Source organism: Oncorhynchus masou, chromosome 23 (assembly GCF_036934945.1).
Source record: "Oncorhynchus masou masou isolate Uvic2021 chromosome 23, UVic_Omas_1.1, whole genome shotgun sequence".
NCBI lineage: Eukaryota > Metazoa > Chordata > Actinopteri > Salmoniformes > Salmonidae > Oncorhynchus > Oncorhynchus masou.
The window spans coordinates 64,417,250-64,434,980 of NC_088234.1; the positions used below are offsets into that span (position 1 = coordinate 64,417,250).

Sequence of the window (17,731 nt, forward strand, 5' to 3'; positions counted from 1 at the left end):
CCAAGGTAAGCTGCTAGCTAGCATTAAACTTACCTTATAAAAAAAACTATCAATCAATCATAATCACTAGTTAACTACACATGGTTGATGATATTACCAGTTTATTTAGCTGCATTTAATCAATGCGGTGCGCATTCGCAAAAAAGGACTGTCGTTGCTCCAACGTGTACCTAACCATAAACATCAATGCATTCCTTAAAATCAATACTTAAGTATATATTTTTAAACCTGCATATTTAGTTAATATTGCCTGCTAAGATTAATTTCTTTTAACTAGGAAAATTGTGTCACTTCTCTTGCAACAGAGTCAGGGTATATGCAGCTGTTTGGGCATCCTGGCTTGTTTGCGAACTGCGTGAAGACTATTTCTTCCTAACAAAGACAGCCAACTTCACCAAACGGGGGATGATTTTACAAAAGCGCATTTGCGAAAAAAGCACAATCGTTGCACGACTTTACCTAACCATAAACATCAATCCCGTTCTTAAAATCAATACACAGAAGTGTATATTTTTCAACCTGCATATTTAGCTAAAAGAAATCCAGGTGAGCAGGCAATATTAACCAGGTGAAATTGTCACTTCTCTTGCGTTCATTGCACGCAGATTCAGGGTATATGCAACAGTTTGGGCCACCTGGCTCGTTGCGAAATAATTTGTCAGAATTTTACGTAATTATGACTTAACATTGAAGGTTGTACAATGTAACAGCAATATTTAGACTTAGGGATGCCACCCGTTAGATAAAATACGGAACGGTTCTGTATTTCACTGAAAGAATAAATGTTTTGTTTTCGAAATGATAGTTTCCGGATTCGACCATATTAATGACCAAAGGCTCATATTTCTGTGTGTTATTATGTTATAATTAAGCCTATGTGCTTCAAGCATTGCGCTGTTTATGACTTCAAGCCTATCAACTCCTATCAACTTTTGACTGGTACTGTATGTTTGTATAAAAATATTATTCGTCTAACTCCAACAATCTTTTCATGAATAAGCAAAAAGGCTTTTATCTGGTCTCCCATCGTGTTGATATCTGTAGGCCGTGGCAGGTTCAATGCCCTCCCTAAGATGAGGTGAACTCTGCATCTGGAAGGCATGGTAAACAGTTATTGGAACGTTTGTTTGACCTCGCATAGTCTCACACACACATACATAGAGACACATACACTGCCTCAGTGCACAGGCTAGAGCATGGTCAGTCGTGTCACTGGGTCAGAGGTTACCAACAGTTTTATTTATGTGTATGTATGGATATATACATAGGCCTAGGATACATCAGTAAGATGTGACTGACTTTCTAGGAAATTATATAAATATGTATCCTAGGCCTACGTCCTTTTTATCTAACACTTTTCCACAAAGTGCTAATTAGCATGTTATAACAGCAACCCAGGCCTAGAGCTGCAGGTTACAGTGACAGTAAACATCTTCCTAGGTAGGACAAACTCTAGGGAGCTAATATGCAAACAAATTAATGTATTTGCCTTACTTTTTTTGGGAACATGTTCTGGTTTCTTCAGGTGAATGGAACAGATGCTGTGACTAAGAGAAGCGCCTCGTTGACAGGTGAGTGTGTGCGTTTATACTACTCTCTGTACACACCCTCAAACACATACGGGTGCACACACACACACCTTGCTGTGCAAACATGCTCAGATGTTGTTTGTACATTTGAGCCTCTGGCTGTGTATGTGCCCTGTAGAAAAAGGGATCAAACTGGTGCAGGAGGGCCAGTATTCTCAGGCCGCCGTTATGTTTACAGAAGCCATCAAATACGACCCAAAGGATTACAGGTAATGTCACACCATTATATGTCTGCATTATATCACTTACTACCGCATGACCTCTGACCTCAATACGCTAGTTACAGTGAGCTCCAAAAGTATTGGGACAGTGACACCTTTTTTGTTGTGACAGGGGAGGTTAGCATTTTTGGGGGGTATTATATTTATGCCTCTTAACTTTCTCACTCACTTATTCACAATTCATTAAGGATTATCTGTAATCATGGTAGCATCCACATTCATGTAGAAGTGTTGAGAAACATTCTATTCTTATTTACAATAAAAGTGACTCCAAGATGACACTGCATTAATTACCATTCATTTCTATTGGGCACAAAATAATCTGAAACACAAGCTTGATGTAGTGATTGTGTTTTAGGAATATGGAACCAAATACTCAACTTTATATTTCTTTAATACACAAATAAGTGAATTTGTCCAAATACCTTTGTTCCCCTAAAATGTACGAAAAATGCTGTAATTTCTGAACGGTTCACCCGATATGATTGAAAATACCCACAAATTAATGCTCACAGTCTACAATTTAACCTCCTACTCATTGTATAATTTCAAAGCCTAAACAACAAAGCATGTGTCGCTGTCCTATCAATCAATCAAATGTAGATATAAAGCCCATTTTACATCAGTAGATGTCAGTGCTATACAGAAACCCATCCTAAAACCCCAAACAGAAAGCAATGCAGATGTGAAGCACGGTGGCTAGGAAAAACTCCCTAGAAAGGCCAGAACCTAGGAAGAAACCTAGAGAGGAACCAGGCTCTGAGGGGTGGCCAGTCCTCTTCTGGCTGTTCCCGGTGGAGATTATAACAGTACATGGCCAATATGTTCAAACGTTCACAGATGACTAGCAGGGTCAAATAATAACAATCACAGTGGTTGTCGAGGGTGTAACAGGTCAGTTGGCTTTTCATAGCCGAGCATTGAGAGGTCGAGACCGCAGGTGCTGTACAGAGAAATATTAGAAAACAGCACGACCAGGTGGACTGGTCCCAGGGCTCAGGTCCTCCGGGAGGGGGAGAGAGCGAGAATTAGAGGGAGCATACTTAAATTCACACAGGACACCAGATAAGACAGGAGAAGTACACCACATATAACAGACTGACCTTAGCACCCGACACAAACTATTGCAGCATAGATACTGGAGGCTGACAGTATCTAGCCGACATCAATACATTGGTACAGTACAGCATAGACAATAAACCACAATTTACCCTCTGTGTGTCTCCATGTGTGTCTGTCTCCGTGTGTGTCTGTCTCCGTGTGTGTCTGTCTCCGTGTGTGTGTGTCTCCGTGTGTGTGTGTCTCCGTGTGTGTCTCCGTGTGTGTGTCTGTGTGTGTGTCTGTGTGTGTCTCTGTGTGTGTCTCTGTGTGTGTCTCTGTGTGTGTCTCTGTGTGTGTCTCTGTGTGTGTCTCTGTGTGTGTGTCTGTGTGTGTCTCCGTGTGTGTGTCTGTGTGTGTCTCTGTGTGTGTCTCTGTGTGTGTGTCTGTGTGTGTCTGTGTGTGTCCGTGTGTGTCCGTGTGTGTCTGTCTCCGTGTGTGTGTCTCCGTGTGTGTGTCTCCGTGTGTGTGTGTCTCCGTGTGTGTGTCTGTGTGTGTGTGTCTCCGTGTGTGTCTGTGTGTGTGTCTCCGTGTGTGTGTCTGTGTGTGTGTCTCTCTGTGTGTGTGTTTATCTGTCTGTCCGTCCATCTAGGTTCTTTGGGAACCGGTCGTACTGTTATAGCTGTTTGGAGCAGTACCCCCAGGCCCTGTCTGATGCTGAGAGGTCCATCCAGCTGGCACCTGACTGGCCTAAAGGCCACTTCCGCAAGGGCAGTGCACTCATTGGGATGAAGGTGGACCACAGACAGCATAACTGTCCTATTGTATTCTATAGGAAGCACATTCTCTGTATAGTGATTATTCACACAAATGATATAATATATGCTTATGCAGGCTTGATGTGTCTTGATCTCCTAAGTGTGTGTGTGTGTGTGTGTGTGTGTGTGTGTGTGTGTGTGTGTGTGTGTGTGTGTGTGTGTGTGTGTGTGTGTGTGTGTGTGTGTGTGTGTGTGTGTATGTGTGTGTAGCGGTACAATGAGGCGGAGAAAGCCATGGAACAGGTGCTGAAGCTGGATAAAGACTGTGAGGAGGCTGTCAGTGATCTCTTCAACTGCAAAGTCTTACAGCTTATGGTGAACACACACATTTTTGAATACACATGCACATGTTCAAGCCTGCACACAGACGTGGCTATGTGCTATCAACGTGCTCACGATGCGTATGGGAAATGGCAATGTATAGCTGTTACAGATCACCCAAAACTGTTTCCTAGTCTCCTTTCTTTTATGAAAAGCAGCGGAGGACAGAAAGACTGGAGTTTAGGTTTAGTGCTTTTCACACCGCTACTCTGGGACCCACAGCTGTTCCATGTGTGAAAAAGTATTTGCCCCCGTTCTCTATTTTTGCATATTTTTGATACTGAATGTTATCAGATCTTCAACCAAAAACCTAATATTAGATAAAGGGAAAATGTCGCGCTCTCTCGCCCGCTCTGTCGCCCGCGCTCTCTCACCCGCTCTGTCGCGCTCTCTCGCCCGCTCTGTCGCGCTCTCTCGCCCCCTCCGCCGCGCTGTGTCGCCCGCTCTCGTTCAGTCGCTCCTCGCCCGCTCTCGCTCCGTCGCTCCTCGCCCGGTCTCGCTCTCTCTCACCCGCTCTGTCGCGCTCTCTCGCCCGCTCTGTCGCGCTCTCTCGCCCCCTCCGCCGCGCTGTGTCGCCCGCTCTTGTTCCGTCGCTGCTCACCCGCTCTCGTTCCGTCGCTCCTCGCCCACTCTCGTTCAATCGCTCCTCGCCCACTCTCGTTCAATCGCTCCTCACCCGCTCTCGTTCAGTCGCTCCTCGCCCGGTCTCGTTGCGTCGCTGCTCGCCCGGTCTCGTTCAGTCGCTGCTCGCCCGGTCTCGTTCAGTCGCTGCTCGCCCGGTCTCGTTCAGTCGCTGCTCGCCCGGTCTCGTTCCGTCGCTCCTCGCCCGCTCTCGTTCAGTCGCTGCTCGCCCGCTCTCGTTCAGTTGCTCCTCGCCCGCTCTCGCTCCGACGCGCCTCGCCCGGGCTCCCTCTCTGTCGCGCCTCACCCGGTCTCCCTCTGTCGTGCCATTCTCTCTCGGTTTCTCTGTCGTGCTCTTTCTCTCTCTCTCGCGCTCTCTCAATTCAAGAGGCTTTATTGGCATGGGAAGTATATGTTAAAGCAAGTGATATAGATAATATACAAAAGTAAACATTACACTCACAGAAGTTCCAAAAGAATAAAGACATTACAAATGTCATATTATGTGTATATATACAGTCGTGGCCAAAAGTTTTGAGAATGACAAAATATTAATTTTCACAGTCTGCTGCCTCAGTTTGTATGATGGCAATTTCCATATACTCCAGAATGTTATGAAGAGTGATCAGATGAATTGCAAAGACCCTCTTTGCCATGGAAATGAACTGAATCCCCTAAAAACATTTCCACTGCATTTCAGCCCTGCCATAAAAGGACCAGCTGACATCATGTCAGTGATTATCTCGTTAACACAGGTGTGAGTGTTGACGAGGACAAGGCTGGAGATCATGCTGATTGAGTTTGAATAACAGACTGGAAGCTTCAAAAGGAGGGTGGTGCTGGAATCATTGTTTTTCCTCTGTCAACCATGGTTACCTGCAAGGAAACACGTGCCGTCATCCTTGCTTTGCACAAAAAGGGCTTCACAGGCAAGGATATTGCTGCCAGTAAGATTGCACCTAAATCAATCATTTATCGGATCATCAAGAACTTCAAGGAGAGCGGTTCAATTGTTGTGAAGAAGGCTTCAGGGCGCCCAAGAAAATCCAGCAAGCGCCAGGACCGTCTCCTAAAGTTGATTCAGATGCGGGATCGGGGCACCACCAGTACAGAGCTTGCTCAGGAATGGCAGCAGGCAGGTGTAAGTGCATCTGCACACACAGTGAGGCGAAGACTTTTGGAGGATGGCCTGGTGTCAAGAATGGCAGCAAAGAAGCCACTTCTCCCCAGGAAAAACATCAGGGACAGACTGATATTCTGCAAAAGGTACAGGGATTTGACTGCTGAGGACATTTACATTTAAGTCATTTAGCAGACGCTCTTATCCAGAGCGACTTACAAATTGGTGAATTCACCTTCTGACATCCAGTGGAACAGCCACTTTACAATAGTGCATCTAAATCATTAAGGGGGGTGGTGAGAAGGATTACTTATCCTATCCTAGGTATTCCTTGAAGAGGTGGGGTTTCAGGTGTCTCCGGAAGGTGGTGATTGACTCCGCTGTCCTGGCGTCGTGAGGGAGTTTGTTCCACCATTGGGGGGCCAGAGCAGCGAACAGTTTTGACTGGGCTGAGCGGGAACTGTACTTCCTCAATGGTAGGGAGGCGAGCAGGCCAGAGGTGGATGAACGCAGTGCCCTTGCTTGGGTGTAGGGCCTGATCAGAGCCTGGAGGTACTGCGGTGCCGTTCCCCTCACAGCTCCGTAGGCAAGCACCATGGTCTTGTAGCGGATGCGAGCTTCAACTGGAAGCCAGTGGAGAGAGCGGAGGAGCGGAGTGACGTGAGAGAACTTGGGAAGGTTGAACACCAGACGGGCTGCGGCGTTCTGGATGAGTTGTAGGGGTTTAATGGCACAGGCAGGGAGCCCAGCCAACAGCGAGTTGCAGTAATCCAGACGGGAGATGACAAGTGCCTGGATTAGGACCTGCGCCGCTTCCTGTGTGAGGCAGGGTCGTACTCTGCGGATGTTGTAGAGCATGAACCTACAGGAACGGGCCACCGCCATGATGTTGGTTGAGAACGACAGGGTGTTGTCCAGGATCACGCCAAGGTTCTTAGCGCTCTGGGAGGAGGACACAATGGAGTTGTCAACCGTGATGGCGAGATCATGGAACGGGCAGTCCTTCCCCGGGAGGAAGAGCAGCTCCGTCTTGCCGAGGTTCAGCTTGAGGTGGTGATCCGTCATCCACACTGATATGTCTGCCAGACATGCAGAGATGCGATTCGCCACCTGGTCATCAGAAGGGGGAAAGGAGAAGATTAATTGTGTGTCGTCTGCATAGCAATGATAGGAGAGACCATGTGAGGTTATGACAGAGCCAAGTGACTTGGTGTATAGCGAGAATAGGAGAGGGCCTAGAACAGAGCCCTGGGGGACACCAGTGGTGAGAGCGCGTGGCGAGGAGACAGATTCTCGCCACGCCACCTGGTAGGAGCGACCTGTCAGGTAGGACGCAATCCAAGCGTGGGCCGCGCCGGAGATGCCCAACTCGGAGAGGGTGGAGAGGAGGATCTGATGGTTCACAGTATCGAAGGCAGCCGATAGGTCTAGAAGGATGAGAGCAGAGGAGAGAGAGTTAGCTTTAGCAGTGCGGAGCGCCTCTGTGATACAGAGAAGAGCAGTCTCAGTTGAATGACTAGTCTTGAAACCTGACTGATTTGGATCAAGAAGGTCATTCTGAGAGAGATAGCGGGAGAGCTGGCCAAGGACGGCACGTTCAAGAGTTTTGGAGAGAAAAGAAAGAAGGGATACTGGTCTGTAGTTGTTGACATCGGAGGGATCGAGTGTAGGTTTTTTCAGAAGGGGTGCAACTCTCGCTCTCTTGAAGACGGAAGGGACGTAGCCAGCGGTCAGGGATGAGTTGATGAGCGAGGTGAGGTAAGGGAGAAGGTCTCCGGAAATGGTCTGGAGAAGAGAGGAGGGGATAGGGTCAAGCGGGCAGGTTGTTGGGCGGCCGGCCGTCACAAGAAGCGAGATTTCATCTGGAGAGAGAGGGAGAAAGAGGTCAGAGCACAGGGTAGGGCAGTGTGAGCAGAACCAGCGGTGTCGTTTGACTTAGCAAACGAGGATCGGATGTCGTCGACCTTCTTTTCAAAATGGTTGACGAAGTCATCTGCAGAGAGGGAGGAGGGGGGAGGGGGAGGAGGATTCAGGAGGGAGGAGAAGGTGGCAAAGAGCTTCCTAGGGTTAGAGGCAGATGCTTGGAATTTAGAGTGGTAGAAAGTGGCTTTAGCAGCAGAGACAGAGGAGGAAAATGTAGAGAGGAGGGAGTGAAAGGATGCCAGGTCCGCAGGGAGGCGAGTTTTCCTCCATTTCCGCTCGGCTGCCCGGAGCTCTGTTCTGTGAGCTCGCAATGAGTCATCGAGCCACGGAGCGGGAGGGGAGGACCGAGCCGGCCTGGAGGATAGGGGACATAGAGAGTCAAAGGATGCAGAAAGGGAAGAGAGGAGGGTTGAGGAGGCAGAATCAGGAGAAAGGTTCGAGAATGTATGAGCCGAGGGAAGAGATGATAGGATGGAAAATGAGAGAGTAGCGGGGGAGAGAGAGCGAAGGTTGGGACGGCGCGATACCATCCGAGTAGGGGCAGTGTGGGAAGTGTTGGATGAGAGCGAGAGGGAAAAGGATACGAGGTAGTGGTCGGAGACTTGGAGGGGAGTTGCAATGAGGTTAGTGGAAGAACAGCATCTAGTAAAGATGAGGTCGAGCGTATTGCCTGCCTTGTGAGTAGGGGGGGAAGGTGAGAGGGTGAGGTCAAAAGAGGAGAGGAGTGGAAAGAAGGAGGCAGAGAGGAATGAGTCAAAGGTAGACGTGGGGAGGTTAAAGTCGCCCAGGACTGTGAGAGGTGAGCCGTCCTCAGGAAAGGAGCTTATCAAGGCATCAAGCTCATTGATGAACTCTCCGAGGGAACCTGGAGGGCGATAAATGATAAGGATGTTAAGCTTGAAAGGGCTGGTAACTGTGACAGCATGGAATTCAAAGGAGGCGATAGATAGATGGGTAAGGGGAGAGAGAGAATGACCACTTGGGAGAGATGAGGATCCCGGTGCCACCACCCCGCTGACCAGAAGCTCTCGGGGTGTGCGAGAACACGTGGGCGGACGAAGAGAGAGCAGTAGGAGTAGCAGTGTTATCTGTGGTGATCCATGTTTCCGTCAGTGCCAGGAAGTCGAGGGACTGGAGGGAGGCATAGGCTGAGATGAACTCTGCCTTGTTGGCCGCAGATCGGCAGTTCCAGAGGCTACCGGAGACCAGGAACTCCACGTGGGTCGTGCGCGCTGGGACCACCAGATTAGGGTGGCGCTCCGGCCACGCGGTGTGGAGCGTTTGTATGGTCTGTGCAGAGAGGAGAGAACAGGGATAGATAGACACATAGTTGACAGGGTACAGAAGAGGCTACGCTAATGCAAAGGAGATTGGAATGACAAGTGGACTACACGTCTCGAATGTTCAGAAAGTTAAGCTTACGTAGCAAGAATCTTATTGACTAAAATGATTGAAATGATACAGTACTGCTGGAGTAGGCTAGCTGGTAGTGGCTGCGATGTTGACACTACACTAATCAAGTCGTTCCGTCGAGTGTAATAGTTTCTACAGTGCTGCTATTCGGGGGCTAGCTGGCTAGCTAGCAGGTTGATTGCGTTACGTTACCTTAAAAGAACGACAATAGCTGGCTAGCTAACCTAGAAAATCGCTCTAGGCTACACAATTGTCTTAGATACAAAGACGGCTATGTAGCTAGCTAGCTACGATCAAACAGAACAAACCGTTGTACTGTAATAGTTACTACAGTGCTGCTATTCGGGGGCTAGCTGGCTAGCTACGTTAAAAGAACAACAATAGCTGGCCAGCTAACCTAGAAAATCGCTCTAGGCTACACAATTGTCTTAGATACAAAGACGGCTATGTAGCTAGCTAGCTACGATCAAACAAAACAAACCGTTGTACTGTAATAGTTACTACAGTGCTGCTATTCGGGGGCTAGCTGGCTAGCTACGTTAAAAGAACGACAATAGCTGGCCAGCTAACCTAGAAAATCGCTCTAGACTACACAATTGTCTTAGATACAAAGACGGCTATGTAGCTGGCTAGCTACGATCAAACAAATCAAACCGTTGTACTGTAATGAAGTGAAATGAAAATGTGATACTACCTGTGGAGCGACGTGGAATGATGACCGGGTAGTTGGAGTTCAATTCGGTAGAGGTTGGCTAGCTGTTGGCTAGCTAGCTAGCAGCATTTCCTACGTTAAGGACGACAAATAGCTGGCTAGCTAACCTCGGTAAATTAAGATAATCACTCTAAGTCTACACACTCTAAACTGCACAATTATCTTGGATACGAAGACAGCGAAGACAACTATGTAGCTAGCTGACACTACGCTAATCGAGTCGTTCAGTTGAGTGTAATAGTTTCTACAGTGCTGGTGGACAGTGGATGTTAGCTAGCTGCTTAGCTAGCTGCTGGGGAGATACGTTAGGACGACGAAATACGATAATTATGCAATTATCGTTGATACAAAGACGGCTATGTAGCTAGCTAAGAAGAAATTGCTAAGATTAGACAAATCAAACCGTTGTACTATAACGAAATGTAATGAAAAGTTATACTACTTGCGGACCGAAGTGTAGATGCGACCGCTCGCTCCAACCGGACTGGGGTAAAGTCATTTTCTCTGATGAATCCCCTTTCCAATTGTTTTGGGCATCCGGAAAAAAGCTTGTCCGGAGAAGACAAGGTGAGCGCTCCCATCAGTCCTGTGTCATACCAACAGTAAGGCATCCAGAGACCATTCATGTGTGGGGTTGCTTCTCAGCCAAGGGAGTGGTATCACTCACAATTTTGCCTAAGAACACAGCCATGAATAAAGAATGGTACCAACACATCCTCCGAGAGCAACTTCTCCCAACCATCCAGGAACAGTTTGGTGACAAACAATACCTTTTCCAGCATGATGGAGCACCTTGCCATAAGGCAAAAGTGATAACTAAGTGGCTCGGGGAACAAAACATCGCTATTTTGGTTCCATGGACAGGAAACTCCCCAGACCTTAATCCCATTGAGAACATGTGGTCAATCCTCAAGAGGCGGGTGGACAAACAAAAACCCACAAATTCTGACAAACTCCATACATTGATTATGCATGAATGGGCTGCCATGTGGCCCATAAGTTAATTGACAGCATGCCAAGTCAGATTGCAGAGGTCTTGAAAAAGAAGGGTCATCACTACAAATATTGACTCTTTGCATCAACTTCATGTAATTGTCAATAAAAGCCTTTGACACTTATGAAATGCTTGTAATTATACTTCAGTATTTGTTAGGAAAATTATGATTAAATGACTGAACAATAGTCTTATTTTAAATGAAACTGTAACTAAGTAAACTTATACTCTGTTTTATTATATCTGATTAACAATATGAGTTCATAAAAAGGGATTGTGTGACACGGACAAGGAGTAATTAAAGTTAATGAACACCATTCCAACTAGGAAGAAAGGAATGGTTTGTGGATTAAGTAAACAGATAAGGTAGTTAACCTATGGTTGAACCGACCAAACTGAGCTCTGGGTTTTTTTACATAAGGCAGTGAGTGCATTCCTTGCTTTTCTGTTAATTAGAACTGTCAGCAAAGTGGTGATCGATAATAGTGAGGAGTCAAAAGTTAATTCAGTTGTGTTGTGTGTCTTGTGTATGTGTTAACGAGTTGGAATGAACTTTGAATGAACTTTTAAAGTTCCCTTTGACCCGGTCTGGAGGAGGAGATTCATTTTAGAAGCAATGAAATAACGTCATGTTATTGTATATAAACTGTTGCTCGTGGTAACGTGGCATCGCGCGCTGAGAATAAATTCTGTTACCTATTATTGATAAGACTGGTCTCCGTCTATTTTATGCAAACAAGAATCTTACAAATTCTCATAAAATAGATTAAGGGAATTCAATTAATGAAAACATATTGGAGTTACAGTAACAGTGTTCCATAGTAACATCTGACAAAAATATCTAAAGACACTGAAGCAGCAAACTTTGTGGAAATTATTATTTGTGTCATTCTCAAAACTTTTGGCCATGACAGCATTGTTGGGGTGGCAGGGTAGCCTAGTGGTTAAGAGCGTTGGATTAGTAACCGGAAGGTTGCAAGGTACAAATCTGTCGTTCTGCCCCTGCCCACTGTTCCTTGGCCGTCATTGAAAACAAGAATTTGTTCTTAACTGACTTGCCTAGTAAAATAAAGGTAAAAATTAATTGTAATGATGTGCAAATGGTTAAAATACAAAAGGGAAAATAAATAAGCATAAATTTTGGTTGTATTTACAATGGTGTTTGTTCTTCACTGGTTGACCTTTTCATGTGGCAACAGGTCACACATCTTGCTGCTGTGATGGCACACTGTGGTCTTTCACCCAGTAGATATGGGAGTTTATCAAAATTGCGTTTGTGGATCTGTGTAATCTGAGAAAAATATGTGTCTTTAATATGGTCATACATTTGGCAGGAGGTTCGGAAGTGTAGCTCAGTTTCCACCTCATTTTGTGGGCAATGTGCACATAGCCTGTCTTCTCTTGAGAGCCCGGTCTGCCTACAGCGGCCTTTCTCAATAGCAAGGCTATGCTCTGTACATATTCAAAGCTTTCCTTAAGTTTGGGTCAGTCACAGTGGTCAGGTATTCTGCCACTGTGTACTCTCTGTTTAGGGCCAAATAGCATTCTAGTTTGCTCTTTTTTTGTTAATTCTTTCCAATGTGTCAAGTAATTCTCTTTTTGTTTTCTCATGCTTTGGTTGGGTCTAATTGTGTTGCTGTCCTGGAGCGTCTGTTTGTGTTTGTGAACAGAGCCCCAGGACCAGCTTGCTAAAGGGACTCTTCTCCAGGTTAATCTCTCTTTAGGTGATGGCTTTGTTATGGAAGGTTTGGGAATTGCTTCCTTTTAGGTTGAAGCGCTCCCTCTCACTCTGTCTCACTCTCGTCTCTGTCTCTAGGATCTGGGTTTTGAGGAGGGGCAGAGCGTGTCTCTGCTGGAGAGATTCACCACTCTACAGGCTGTGCTGACCTCACCTGAGGCTTCTAGGGGTGAGGACACACACCACTGCGCAGGCCGTGCCAGTGGTGTGGAAAAACATGCAATTTCTCTTCTTAAGCCTGGAGGGCAGCAATGTCAGGAAGTAGTCTAATTTAAATGACATGCGAAGGAAAGGGAACACATTTCTGAGCTATTGCTGAAATGTAGAAGATCATACATACATTTTTTTGGTGTGATCTAATTCAGTTGTCTTCACTCTTTCCTCAGTAGTGAGCCAGGATTCCTCATTGGGCTTGCCAGGGTAGGTGGATATTAGTCAATCTTGTTGACCCAATAAGGGTCAGGGGTCATGGCCCCAAATAGAAAAACATACATTTTTGATTTCCTTATTTGGTTTGGACAAGTATGTGTAACTTGATGCCTGTGGACATAAGTGATGTCTCTTCCCTGTTCTGCCTCTCTTCCTCCTCCAGGTCCCCGTGTGTGTCTCTCTGGGTGGGGAACGTGACCGCTGAGCTGACTGAGAAACACCTGTTGGACCTCTTTAAAACTTACGGGGAGATAGACAGCATACGAGTTCTCCACGAGCGGTTCTGTGCCTTCGTCAACTTCAAGAATGCCAACATGGCATCGCGGGCCATGGAGAAACTCAACGTCAGTGAGCTTCATAAGATGCTGTTGCTTTTTTATTTTTTATTTTGTATGTCTATATGTTTTAAAACTCTGTATATTCTATTGACCTTAATGTATTAGTATGTGTTTCTCCCACAGGGCTACAGTATAGAGAACACAAGGTTGGTGGTTCGCTACCCAGACCATCGTAGCCAGAGGCTTCTGCCCATCCCCCTCAAGACCAGCCCTCTTGCATTGCAACAAACAGCTGCTGGGTAAGAAAACACCCCTTTAAAGCTGAGATCAGTGAAAGGTGAAATGGCGCTCCGCCCCCTCCCCCCACACACACACACACAGACTTTTGACCTAAAACTTCAAAAGGTGGAATAGTTATCCCTTACTTCTCCAGAGTCAGATGAACTCATTGATACCCTTTTTATGTCTGGATCCAGTAGTTAGTAGTTAGTAGGTAGTTTTGCGAGCCAATGCTAACCAGCCTTAGTGCAATGACTGGAAGTCTATGGTATCTACTAGTATGCTAGCAGTTACTATAGACTTCCAGTCATTGTGCTAATGCTAGTTAGCAATTGCACACAGACATGAAAATGTATTCCACAAGTTAAAATTAGGGTTCAACCCAAAGAATGTAAGAGTGCCCTCTAGTGCCACCTTGCTGACTGTCTGCGCCACTATGTTAAAAATATTTATTTGCCCTAGATTACAGGTGTTCAAAAACACAATCTCGGCACTCCCCCTTTGGGCCTCCCAAACAGCCATACTCAACAGCATCATCTTGTTAAAAAATTCATACGAAAAGCCCTCATCTGACTCTAGGGAGGTAGATAAAGGGCTTCATCTGACTCTGGGGAAGTAGAGAAAGGGCTTCATTGCCAAAATCATGAAGTATCTCTTTAAAATAAAGCAAGAGGAAATCTGTTGACAATGAGCTACGTCGCCCACTTTAACATTTGGTATAATTTCATCCCAAAATCAAATTTTCGTAACCTTCTTGCCCCTTCTCCAGTCCCAGACGTTGTGGCCCAGTGAACGGAGACGAGTGTTACTTCTGGAGGACCACCGGCTGCCATTTTGGGGACAAGTGTCGCTACAAACACATTCCTGAACAGAGTGGCAAAGATAGGAAGCCCTGGCAGCCCTGAGCACCGTTTCAAATCTAATACATTTTTATTTGTCACATGAACCCAATACAACTGGTGTAGACTTTACCGTGAAATGTTTCCTCCTCAATTCTGACCTTCTATAAAATTGGGAACCCCGTTATAACGATGGACTCAATATTAAATGGACAGTGTAGGACTGTTGTTGTGATGGAGTAGAATGTTCAGACTAATAAAAATGGAGGACAGCATAAGGAGTGCTATAATAGAAGAGCATTAGGACTGTAATAATGGACAAGAAGACATCAGCAGTCCCCCTTGACCACAGCTGGGCCTTTAGGCTTTGCATGGCAACGAACCTCAACACCTTGAAGCCTTAAAACCTTGCTAGCATTACAGCTAGCCCTACGGCTGGCGTCAGTTATCCCTATGGCTAACATCAGTACTATTGCTGTCTGGGGTTTGTGGCATAGGGAACTGGGCTCTCCACCTCATCCTCATCTCCCATCCATGTCTCTCTCTTCCCATGCCAATACCACCAGACCAGAACGGACCAGGCCCGGCCATGCTCTCCACACCAAAGGACAACCAATAACCACCCAGACCACCACACCAAAGAACAAGCAGCCATCCAGCCTGCAGCAGATTCAACCTGATGTTTCAGTTCATCCCTAATAAAGAGGTTCCTCCCTTCCACTCTGCCTTGGTGCTAAGTAACATGCCTCCTAAAATGGTCATGTTAGTTAGGCACCAAATGGAAATAAATGGACTGAAACAGAGAGCGACTACATGTATTTCTCTAATATGAAACACACAGGTTCCTTTTCCACACATTTTCAAACGTTTTCCTTGTCATGCCCTAATGAACATGGCCCAGGGCTTGCAATACAGTGGGCTATGGGCTCTGTGCTATTGGCTTTAGCTAAATGGGCCATTGCAATGTGTGAGTGGAGCAGAGAGGTGTACAACCAATTTAACAGAGAACCTTGCTTTTCAATGTATTAACCCATGTTTCATTTTACCACTGTACCTGATGGCAAACAGCTTAAATGCACACTCCAAATCTGTTGGGTGATTTTGACACTGAGAACTGACACCAACTTTTTTGTATGTTAGTGTTTGTTTAAAGTTTAGTTCGCCAGCCCTTAAAATATCTGGAAAATAAGCATCTTGTTTGTACAATGAACCAAATATGTTTTTTGCTCTCTGTTTCAATCTACCCTCTCTAGACCTTGCACCTTCTCAATGTGTCCCATTAAAGGAAAGTGTCACTGAATGTCTGTAGGCAAAAGAAAGAAAGAAAAACAAAGCTTGAGGGTACATCTCAGCAGCCTAAAGTTGCTAGCTGAAGCTATGTAAGACCAAACTAGCTGCGTCTTTGGTTTATAGCTGTCTGATTTTACTAATGGTACAGTAGGAGGTTGGTTTTCAGGAATGGGTTCACCACTTTGCAGTAAAGCCCTCTTAGGCTCTTCTCACACTATCGTTTGTCCCTGCAGCGTTAGGTTGTCATTCTGTCCCTCTGTCATTTTTAAGCTGTCAAGAGCTGTCCGAGTGAGGGTGACACTCAACTCAGTAGGGGAGAGGCTTTGGATACGGAACTACACCTACTTTCCCATTTTTGTGTTCCTCTTCAGATTTTTACCATTCTGTAGACCCAAGGCTTCCATTCAGTATTTAGTCTGAACCAAAGAATGCTTGTAGACAAACAAAGGCTGTCTGCACTGGCAATACGTGTAAGCTGTTTCTTTATTCTGTCACTCAAGCCTTCAAATGCAAATGGAAACTTCTCTGAGACCCAGTGAATCAAAACAAGCCTCTTGTGGTGAGGAGCTGTTGCTGCCACTAGAAATGGAAAAGTTATTTTTCTTACTCCACACTACTCTATATCTCAAACTGTGTGTACAGACGAGTGCAGGCTATTTATTTGCGTATTTATATGTATATTTGCTTTACCTGTGAGACCATAGTGGTTGGTTGGTATATGATTCAAATGATGACTCACCAGACGCTAGAACTTTCTGGGCCGCTTTGTAGTAGTACAAAGGATATTCTCCATTGAAGTGATTTTTAGTCCAGGACTAAGCTTAGTCTGGGAAATCAGCCCGATCTGTTTAGTAACTGTTGAGAGAAAGAATTGTTATTAAATGTGGTGGGAGTTTCTGATTTTTTTGTGGTTGCCTGGTTTTCGGCCTCGTAGAGATTGGTCAAAGAAATCAGAACTTCATATTAGGATAAAGTCACATGAGAAAACACTATACTATTATCTTTAAAAGACTCACAGAAGTGTGTTTTCTTAGTTCAGGGATCCCAAGTACACAGTATTCACTAATTTGGGCAAATGCATGTTTTATGAGTTTGATAGAAATTAAAAATAAAGTATTTATGTGCAAAGCCCAGTTTTAGTACGAGTCCATTTCTCTCTAGTCCCAATTTCAGGAGAAAGTGTTTTTTTTAATTACTATGTACTCCCCAAAACTTTTAACTCAAGCAATATAATCTCTGTTCATTCCAAATTGACAAAATATTTTAAATGTGTGAAAGTCTGCCAAAGAGTCCTTTTGTACATAATATATTCATTTAAATAATTTCAGCCTCAGTCAATTTTTCTGTTTTCTTCCTGCCGTTATGGTATACAGTGCATTAAGAACCCTTGAATATTTCTTAATTTTGTTACGTTACAGCCTTATTCTGGGGCCCCACTGGGGCCACCCATATGCAAAAGTAGTGGCCCCAGCCGACTTGTAAGTCGCTTTGGACAAAAGCGTCTGCTAAATGGGATATATTATTATATTATTATTATTATATTATTCTAAAATGTTGTTTTTTTAAAGAAAATATTCATAAATCTACACACAATACCCTACAATGACAAAGCAAAAACAGGTTTTTAGAATGTTTAGCTGATTTATAACCAAAAAAAAGACATACCTTATTTATTACATAAGTATTTGCTATGAGACTAAATTGAGCTCAGGGGCATCCTGTTTCCATTGATCATCCTTGATGTTTCTACAACTTGATTGGAGTCCACCTGTGGTAAATTCAATTGATTGGACAGGATTTGGAAAGGCACACACATGTCTATATACAAATCCCACAGTTGACAGTGCATGTCAGAGCAAAAACCAAACCATGAGGTTGAAGGAATTGTCCATCGAGGCACAAATCTGGGGAAAGGTACCAAAACATTTCTTCAGCATTGAATCATGGTGGTGTCAGAATCATGCTGTGGGGATGTTTTCAGCGGCAGAGACTGGGAGACTAGTCCAGATTGAGGAAAAGATGAACGGAGCAAAGTACAGCGATCCCAGGACAAGTCTCTGAATGTCCTTGAGTGGCCCAGCCAGAGTCCGGACTTGAACTCGATCAAA

The 17,731-nt window shown here is 45.2% G+C and overlaps 1 protein-coding gene across 3 annotated transcripts in view; it reads left to right on the top strand.

The window, feature by feature from the left end:
• Window positions 1-16,945, top strand: part of LOC135511200 (uncharacterized) — a 43,627-nt gene extending 26,682 nt beyond the window's left edge. For 2 of the 3 annotated variants that reach the window (XM_064932830.1, XM_064932832.1), the window contains exons 7-15: window positions 1,526-1,571; window positions 1,708-1,798; window positions 3,501-3,642; window positions 3,877-3,981; window positions 12,587-12,677; window positions 12,895-12,928; window positions 13,101-13,281; window positions 13,399-13,514; window positions 14,264-16,945. In XM_064932830.1, coding sequence (XP_064788902.1) covers window positions 1,526-1,571; window positions 1,708-1,798; window positions 3,501-3,642; window positions 3,877-3,981; window positions 12,587-12,677; window positions 12,895-12,928; window positions 13,101-13,281; window positions 13,399-13,514; window positions 14,264-14,399 — 942 coding nt within the window. In that variant the 3' untranslated portion in view covers window positions 14,400-16,945. The remainder of the gene's footprint in view (window positions 1-1,525; window positions 1,572-1,707; window positions 1,799-3,500; window positions 3,643-3,876; window positions 3,982-12,586; window positions 12,678-12,894; window positions 12,929-13,100; window positions 13,282-13,398; window positions 13,515-14,263) is intronic. The other variant, XM_064932831.1, reaches the window with a different exon arrangement.
• Window positions 16,946-17,731: the final 786 nt, after the last annotated feature.